Source organism: Melospiza melodia, chromosome 25, assembly GCF_035770615.1.
Source record: "Melospiza melodia melodia isolate bMelMel2 chromosome 25, bMelMel2.pri, whole genome shotgun sequence".
Lineage (NCBI taxonomy): Eukaryota > Metazoa > Chordata > Aves > Passeriformes > Passerellidae > Melospiza > Melospiza melodia.
The window spans coordinates 8,508,889-8,518,323 of NC_086218.1; the positions used below are offsets into that span (position 1 = coordinate 8,508,889).

The 9,435-nt window shown below is 58.6% G+C and overlaps 1 protein-coding gene across 1 annotated transcript in view; it reads right to left on the reverse strand.

The window, feature by feature from the left end:
• The window catches only part of LMNA (lamin A/C), a 32,558-nt gene extending 24,633 nt beyond the window's left edge, over window positions 1-7,925 (reverse strand). The window contains exon 1 of the mRNA XM_063176656.1: window positions 7,506-7,925. Within this exon, the coding sequence (XP_063032726.1) occupies window positions 7,506-7,855 (350 nt within the window). The 5' untranslated portion in view covers window positions 7,856-7,925. The remainder of the gene's footprint in view (window positions 1-7,505) is intronic.
• Window positions 7,926-9,435: the final 1,510 nt, after the last annotated feature.

Below are 9,435 nucleotides of genomic sequence, written 5' to 3' on the forward strand. Positions count from 1 at the left end.
CCTCAGTCAGAGTCGTTACAAAAGGCAGAGTTGGAAGCCAGTTTTTTTTTATTTCTCTTTCTCACTCAAAATTCTTGCATTGCCTGAGGTTTTATCCTGAGCTCTTGGCTGTGATTAAAAATCGTTTAGTGTTGATTGGGATCAGTGAGAGGAAGAGATGGGAGGGGTAAAAGCAGAGGGATGCTGTGTGTGGTCAGAGTTTGGTGCTACAGAGCAGGGAGAGGATCCAAGGCATGGAAATGATCCCAGGGATGGATGGAGATGATCCAAGGGATGGATGGATGGATGGATGGATGGATGGATGGATGGATGGATGGATGGATGGATGGATGGATGGATGGATGGATGGATGATGGATGGATGGAGGGAGTCCCAGGGATGGATGGAGAGGATCCAAGGGATGGCTGGAGAGGATCCAAGGGATGGCTGGAGATGATCCCAGGGATGGATGGAGAGGATCCAAGGGATGGATGGATGGATGGATGGATGGATGGATGGATGGATGGACGGATGGATGGATGGATGGATGGATGGATGGATGGACGGATGGATGGATGGATGGAGAGGATCCCAGGGATGGATGGAGAGGATCCCAGGGATGGAGGGAGATGATCCAGGGATCAAGCAGCTCTGCTGTGGAAAGAGGGCACTGCCAGCTGGCCACCCCTCCGTGTCCATGGGAATGACTTCCTTTGGGAGCTTCCTTTGGGCTCCCAGCCCTTTTTGGAGCCCACTTTGCACCCCCACACCAACGGCTTTGATGTTTGTTTGGGCTCGTGTGACTCACAGGGGGTTTTAGGGAGAAACTGTGTCGGTAAGCTGTTAATAAATAACCACCAGAAAGTGAAAGTTCTTGGCTCCAGTTGAACACCACGGCGTGGCGATGCCAAGCTGTGCCTGACCAGGGTGGTGGCACTGGACTGGGTGGCAGGAGGACGGACAGGAGGACATGTGTGTGTGTGCAAAGCAGCAGCCAGAGTGAGTGCCTGGAGGTGGCTTTTGTGCAAGAGGGAGGAGAGACCTCTGCTATCAGAACCTTGCTCCTACAGAGGTGCTTCTGAGCCACTCACAGCCCCGACAGAAAAATGCAGCAGGAGAGCCCATGTTTGCTATTGAGCAGCTTCAGGAGAGCCCGTGTTTGTTATTCTTGAACTTCAGGAGAGCCCATGTTTGTTACTCCAGAGCTTCAGGAGAACCCATGTTTGTTATTCTAGACCTTCAGGACAGCCCCTGTTTGTTACTCTAGAGCTTCAGGAGAGCCCATGTTTGCTATTGAGCACCTTCAGGAGAGCCCATGTTTGTTATTCAGCAGCTTCAGGAGAGCCCAAGTTTGTTATTCAGCAGCTTCAGGAGAGCCCATGTTTGTTATTGAGCAGCTTCAGGAGAGCCCAAGTTTGTTATTCTAGAGCTTCAGGACAGCCCATGTTTGCTATTGAGCAGCTTCAGGAGAGCCCAAGTTTGTTATTCTAGAGCTTCAGGACAGCCCATGTTTGCTATTGAGCAGCTTCAGGAGAGCCCAAGTTTGTTACTCTAGAGCTTCAGGACAGCCCATGTTTGTTATTTTAGAGCCTCAGGAGATCCCAAGTTTGTTACTCTAGAGCTTCAGGACAGCCCCTGTTTGTTATTCTAGAGCTTCAGGAGAGCCCATATTTGTTACTCTAGAGCTTCAGGAGATCCCATATTTGTTACTCTAGAGCTTCAGGACAGCCCATGTTTGTTCCTACCTGGCTCTGCCGCCTCTCTGCAGCACCACCACCAGCAAGGTGCCACCCCATAATTAAAGCAGGTTCAGTACAGGCAGGGCAGCTCCCACCCTGTGTGCTGGGGAGCTTTGTCCCTGCTGTTGCTGCAATTCCCAGCTCTGCCAACCATGGCAGGCAGGAATTGAGCGTTGTCTGCAGCCTGGGGGACACCCCAAGCCAAGGGCACCTTCACCTTCACTGGAAATGGTAATTGCTTTATGACAGAGAATGTGAAATGTTGACTCAGCCTCACCAGGAGCAGAGGCGTCCCAACCCCAGCTGGGTTTTGTGGTGTCTCTGTGGGCTGAGCTCCTTGCACCTCATTAACCAACTTCCACACCCTTTGGCTTTCCCCAGCACCCACACAGCCCTGGATTTCACACCATGGCTCGTGGACATGCTCAGACATCCTTCACGTACAGGAACAAGGAAAAACGTGGGGATTTTATTATACTCTTATCAAGGTTGTGGAGTGGCTGGGCGAAGCAGAGTGGCTTTAAAGTGAGAGGACAATTTAGACAAGGTATTGGGAAGAAACTCCTCCCTGTGAGGGTGGTGAGGCCCTGGCATTGCTCAGAGAAGCTGTGGCTGCCCCATCGCTGAGATTCTGGCTGTCACAGAGAGGCTCCTGCAGTCAGGGCTGCAGCTGCCCCTGCACCAGGCAGGGCTGGGGGACCACAGTTGTTCAGCCTCACACTGGGGACATTCAGCCCTGGGCAGGGAGGGGAAGGCAGCAGGGGCAGGTGGGCACCCAGCCCTGACACCACGCTGTGCGATGGCAGCTGTCAGCAGGGACAGGTTTAACACAGCCTCAGCTGTTTGGGAACGTGCTGAGCTGGTCACAAAGGAACAGGCTCAGCAAACAAGCTCACAGAGAGGAGCAGGATGGTGAAACAGGTAATGCAGCCCAGTGGCAGGGCAGTGGGAGGTGATTCCCAGCTCTCCCTGAGCCCAGTGGGCTGACGCTTCCTGGGGAATCCTCCACCGCAGCTCTAATTTTGGCCAGGAGCAGAGGGAGAACTCTGGTGACTTCCTCCTTTCCTGGCTGCCAGCAGCACAAAAGGAAGCTACCCCTCCCAAAGGGCATGAATTCAGCAGAATAAGGAGCTGGCAGCCGTCCCACATGTCCCACCCTGGCTGTGTCACCTTCTCTGTCTGCCTCCCTGAGCACCACACGGGGAACTCCCCGTTCTCTGGAGTTTGAGTGTTAATGGGACTCAGACAAGTCAAGTGGCACGTGCAAGGCTGAAAAAACACTCGTGGCAGCATGTGAGCCCAGGCAGGCTGGGATGGATCCCTTCCCACAGCAAACACAGCCCTGACTCTCCTGGCAATCATTTCTCTTTAATCCCCAGCTCCAAAGAAAAGGTTCTTAATTTTCCAGAGCGCACCCTTTCATCCTAAATACATATGAGACAACAGGGTTTCCCCTAACCCCCCTCATCCCCGGGGAAAGGTGAGGGGATGAGCTGTGACACTGGCAAACAGCAGTGGGAGCCAGGTCACGAACCAAAACTGCTGGAGCACGTTTCTCTGCCACACGTTTTTTTCTTGGAAAAAGAGGGGCTGGATGTTCGCACAGGCAAGAATCCCTCTCCACCGGGAACAGCTAATGAAAACCTTCTCCTGGAAGAAACGTTTTGCCACAGAGCCCTGCAGCGTGCCAGGAGGGCCAGCATGCCCAGCCACCCTCAGCTGCTGGCTGCACATGTCAGGGGACACCCAGGGCTGCAGATTCGGGGGGGGCTGGCGTGCTCAAGAGGGTCCCAGAGGGCCACGGAGGTCTGGATCAGCCAAGCCCTGCGCTGATGACTCCCCCCAAAGCATCCCCAGCTGCACAAGCTGCTCTTTGTTTGCTCAGAAAGGGCAAAGCCTCCTCCCAGCCAAAGCATTCCCTCCCTGGCAGGGATCCCATGAGGCAGACGGGGGAGAAACCCAGGAGCCTGAGGTTTCACCCCACGCAAAATGTTCCAGCACAGGCTCACTGCTGCTGAAGGAAGGGCACGGCCCCCTCCTCCCCCCACCAGCAGCACTGAGCTTTAATTCTTTTTCCTCCCTTTTTTTTTCAATTGAACAGGTTTTATTTACCTGCTCCTGCCTGCAGGGTCACAAAACAAGGGGCAAAACCCCCTTGGGCTGGGGAAGGTTTGTGGGGTTCTCCTCCTGGCACCCCAGTGGCTCTGCCCTTGGATGAGCTTCCCCCTCCACAACAACGTTTGGGAAAAAGGAGATTTGTCCTCATTAGAGCCAGGGAGGAGGAAGAGGCTCTGCCAAGGCAATGCCTTAATCAGGTTAGGGGCTGCAATTCAGGAAGGCATTGCTCATCAGGGTGCTGCTAACGAGGGCTGGCTCCTGCCTGCAGAGGGGAGCTGGTCACGGTGTGCCCACCACATGGTCACTCCTCACCCTGAACACTGAATTCCTCAGGGGTTTCTCCTGGCATCGAGGGTGCCAAGGGCTGTATTCTACACCCCCTGTGTCCCCAGGCTGGGGCTTGCACTGTGGGGTGAGATGGGATGGGATGGGATGGTATGGGATCAATGGGATGGGATGGGATGGGATGGGATGGGATGGGATGGGATGGGATGGGATGGGATGGGATGGGATGGGATGGGATGGGATGGGATGGGATGGGATGGGATGGGATGGGATGGGATGGGATGGGATGAACTCCCATGGGGCAAGGCAAGGGCTGTGGCTCTGTTCATCCTGTGAGTCAGAAGGCAGCTTAAGGAGAGGGAGAAATGGGCAGGAGCCAGCAGGGAGCAGCTCTCCAGCCCCATGGAGGTGCCCATGGAGGTCTCCCAGAGCATCTCTCCAGCTCCATGGAGGTGCCATGCTGGAATCCAGGCCCTCCAAGGAGGGGACAGAAGCTTGAGGACATCAGGAATGGGGCATTTCAGACTATTCCTGTCTCTTACCATGGCCTGGGAGGGGATGATGCCGGCGTTGCCAGCACCCCTGAGTCACCAGGCACCCTCCCCACACCCTCTGCCTCGCCTGAATCGTGGTTACAGCACAGCCAGAGGCCATCCAGAGCTGGGGACACTCACAGGCAGGAGTGCCCAGAGGGGTCCCTTGTCCTGGGGCACCAGCAGAACCAGGCTGCTGAGGGTCCCTGTGCCAAGAGCCAGGCGGGCACTCTGGGGAACCCCTCCTGGATCGCCACTGGCAGCGGGAAGATCCCACTGGAAACTTTCCCGAGAGAAGCTCAGCTGGCCAGGAGCAGAGGGGAGGCAGCCCAGCTCCTCTCAGACCCTCCTCCACCCACTGCTACTGGTCGGACTGGTCTGTGCTAGCGCAGCCCGTCCCCCTGCCGCCAGCAGCTCTTCCCCCACCCCAGACAGAGCACCCAGCAGCCGGGGCCGTGTCACATCGTGCCCTGGCACCCCGGCCCCCCACCCTCCCTCTGTGCTGCCGAGACAACCCCTGCGGCAGGCAGCGGCGATGCTGCGGCCGCTGATAAGGCAGCCCCGGGCGCCTGCCCTGCCGGAGATACCCGCGCTTCGCCGGGGCTGACGGGCACGCCGAGGGGCGCAGAGGGCCGCCAGTTACTCATTAGCCAAAGTCAAGGACAGCGAAAGGGCCCCAGGGCTGACACGAATGCTCGGGATGGGCGGGGAGAGCCGGCAGAGCGGGCACGTCCCTGCCCAAGCGGATGGCAGGGAGGAGAACGGCGTCAGAACGGGGCCATCCTGACCCCACCAACAACTCTGACCCCTCCGCGGGGCTGGGCTCGCTCCCTCGTGCCCCAAAAATTCGGGGCACCCCATCAAAGTGAGCATCGCAGCTCGGCAGCCGATTGTGCTGCTCTCTGAGCAGCCCTGGCACACCGGGCAGGTGCCCAGGGACACAAAATGAGCTGCAGCGTCCTTGTAAAGGTTTTGGGGTTCAGAGCAGCCCTGGCACACCGGGCAGGTGCCCAGGGACACAAAATGAGCTGCAGCCTCCTTGTAAAGGTTTTGGGGCTCAGAGCAGCCCTGGCACATCGAGCAGGTGCCCAGGGACACAGGAGGAGCTGCAGCCTCCTTGAAAGGGTTTTGGGGTTCAGAGCAGCCCTGGCACACCGAGCAGGTGCCCAGGGACACAAAATGAGCTGCAGCGTCCTTGTAAAGGTTTTGGGGTTCAGAGCAGCCCTGGCACACTGAGCGGGTGCCCAGTGACACAAAATGAGCTGCAGCCTCTTTGAAAGGGTTTTGGGGTTCAGAGCAGCCCTCACACCGCGCCCTAAGAACAGGACAAAGCAGAGGCAGGAATGAACAGCAGCGGCTTCCCCCGCATCTCCGCTGTGCCGTGACTCAGAGATGACTCAACACAGAAACACCCCTGGAAACACCCCTGGCCCCCCGAAACCCATTGCTCGAGCACAAGCCGCTCTCCGGGAACCCCCTCGAGTCACAGCACTCTTTCAGAGGATTTATCAGCGCCCAGGAACAAGCACAGCAGCTCCAGGAGCGCAGGGAAAAATTCCTCATCCGTTTCCAGCTCCCAGCTCCCCTCCAGCCGCGGCTGCGGGCCGGGCATTTTTTCCAGCCCTCGAAAGATCGTGGCCAAGATAGTTCTGGGTTTGCATAAGGCAGAAAAAAAGCCTTCAGACAGCTCAGCTCCTCCTCTGAGCAGCATCCGGATCCTCGGGATCCGGGAACAGGGATCTGCAAACCGCCTTTATCCGAGGACGAAGCTGCAGCGGCGCACGGGAAATCGAAAGCTAAATATAAACGCGCACAGCTCCAACGGGCAGCACAGTCCCTCCCTCCCAGGTAGAATATTTATGGCATCTGCTAAGGAAGTTAATTTTAGCCTCATTCGGTACAGGCTCAAAACGAGGAGCCCAGAATAAGAGGCAAAAGATCAAACGGAATGAGAGGGGGCTGTCCCGCCACTGCCCAGCCCGAACGCGGCTGCGAGCCAAAGGTGATGACGGAAAGGAGCGGCATTCGGGGAACCGAGCGCCACAGCGACATGTCCCGACACCGCACGGGCTGGCAGAGCCCGGGGGAAGCCCGGTGCCAGCCCCTGCTTGGCCAGCAGCGACATCGGCCAGGGAGCCCCGCGTCCTCAGGGGACCTCAGGGACAGCCCCGAGCAGGGCAGGGTGGCAGCAGGCAGGGGTCCACGAGGGGGCATTTCTGCCCCAGGGAGGGAAAGAAACGAGCCCGGAGGAATTCGAGCCTCGACGGGAGCGCATCGCCCGGTGACAGCTGCTGGGAGGGGGACACGAGCGCTGCCCGCGTATTTCTTCCCCCCCAAAGCCAGGGACCCCACAGAGTGGGAGCAGCTTGGCACAGGGAGGGTTAAGGCAAACAAAAACCCGGAGCAGGTTCTTTAACCGGTGCCAAAGACAGCAAAGGAAAATGGGACGAGCAAGAGAAATCCGTAGGCAGGACAGAGCCAGCTGGCTGGCACCGCTTCCAGGGCTGTGCCGGAGCGTGTTTAGGAATAGCTCCAGCATGACGAAGGCACAGGGGCCGCCAGCCCGGCGCTTGTAGACCCTACCGGGGGCCCAGGACACGTCTGCCCAGCCCCTGCCCCAAGGCACCCCAGCTCCGCTCCCAAATCCCCGCTCCAAGGGCATCCCGGCCAAAGATGGCGCTTGGAAGGAGAGCAGGAATGACGAGACAGCTTCTCTCCTCTTTTGGTCCCTACCACAGACACCCCAGGCCCGGCCAGGCCACGCATTTTTCCTCTCTCCGGGTCACTCCTTCCTCCCTCCCGGCTCCCTGCCAAGCGTGACGGCAGCACCCGCCATCCCCAGGGCACTCACCGCGCTTTCAGCTCCTTGTGCTCCTCCCGCACTTTGCTGAGCTCCAGCTGCAGCCGAGCCCTCTCCTTGGCCACCGAATCCAAGGTCTTGCGGGCATCCGCCAGCTCCGACTCGTAGGCAGCCTTGATGCCCGACACCTCCCGGCTCACCACCTCCTCGGACTCGGTGATGCGGAGCCTCAGGCCGGCGTTCTCCAGCTCCAGCGAGCGCACCTTGTCGATGTACACGGCCAGGCGGTCATTGAGTTCCTGCAGATCCTCCTTCTCCTGCAGCCGCGTGATGCGGGTGGGGGACAGGGGGGTCCCCGCAGCCCCGCTGCGGGTGCTCCTTTTTTGCGAAGGCGTCGCCATCGGGGCGCGGAGTGGAGGCGAAGGGCACGGCTCAGGTCGCGGCGCGATGTCCCCACGCCACCCGGCCAGCTGTCGCGGCAGCTGCCCGCCGGCTCCGAGCGACTCGCTTATATCCCGGCCGGGCTGTTCGCCGAGAGGAGGAGCTGAGAGGCGGCGGGTGGAGTTATCCAAAACCTGGGTGGGGACAGCTCGCCATCAGTCCAAGCCCTTCCTTAGGAGAGGCTGGGAAAATGTCCCTGCGTAAAGGGGACTCGGGAGGGCGGATATGGGGACGCGGTTCGGGGAAACCTCCTTGCGCACGCTTTTCTGGGGCGATTCCCCCGACAGAGGCTGGATTGAAAGATTAAGAGCACCTTGAGAGGGGCTGCCCTTGGGCTGCGCACCTCCAGGACGTTGCTGTCCCACAGGGCAGGGCAGGCAGCATCTCCGCAGCTGGCCCCAGGGTGTGGGGAGTCCTGGCACACCCGGAATTCAGGACCCTGCGGTACCTAAAACTCTGGGGTCCGGGGACACAAATGCAGCCCCAAAACGCTCTGTTCTGTGTTCCCCTGATCCTGAGGCATCCCACACAAAGAGCTCTGGGGCACCAAAGAATGTCCCCACTCACTTAGCCACTTCCCTGCACTGGTTTTGCCCAGTTCTCCCAGCACTGGCATTCCCCATTTCCCAGCTCTCCTCAGTGCCAGCTGTGCCAGTTTGTAGCTCCCCAACTTGTGAGCACCCCACCCCAATTCCCTGTTTCCTGCTTTCCTGCCTCCCAGCCCTCTCCAGTCGCACTCAGCCCCTCTCCCAGTATCTCCAGCTCCCGGCAGGGGTGATTCCCAGCTCTGTCTCCCTCGAAGCTCTGCTGAGACTCGTGATTTCCACATCTGCCAAACGCTTCCGGCACTCCCAGTGCTGCCAGAGAGACTCGGACTTCATCCCCTTCCCTGCCTTGTGCTGTGGAGCCAAACCCTCCCGTGTGTGAGAAATGGAAAATCAAAATCAACCCTTTTACACCCTAGAAATGAGGGGAGGTGGATGGGGGTCCAGGGGGGGATCCAGCTTCCTCCTGCTTGGAAATTTGGGCTCTGCAGCAAGGAAAAATGGGAAGGCAGCTGCCTTGTGCGTTGTGGAGTCAATGTACGTGAGAAATGGGAATGGAAAATCAACCCTAGAAATAACAGGAGGTGGGTGGGGGTCCTGGGGGGGATCCAGCTTCCTCCTGCTTGGAAAGGTGGGCTCTGTGGTAAGGAAAAATGGGAAGGCAGCTGCCTTGTGCGTTGTGCTGTGGAGACAACGTGTGTGAGAAACGGGAATGGAAAATCAACCCTTTTCTACCCTAGAAATGAGGGGTGAGTGGGGGTCCTGGGGGGCATCCAGCTTCCTCCTGCTTGGAAAGCCGGGCTCTGCAGCAAGGAAAAATGGGAAGGCAGCTGCACCTTGAAGCTGGGGACACCGGCGAGAACCGGAGCGCCCCAAAGCACCACCTCCCCCAGGCATTCCCTGCGAGCAGAGGGGTCCAAGGTCAAGGGCAGCGCCAGCCCAGCCGCCCCCGGAGCCGCGGCTCCTCCCGTCCCTGCCGCAACCCGAGCTCAATT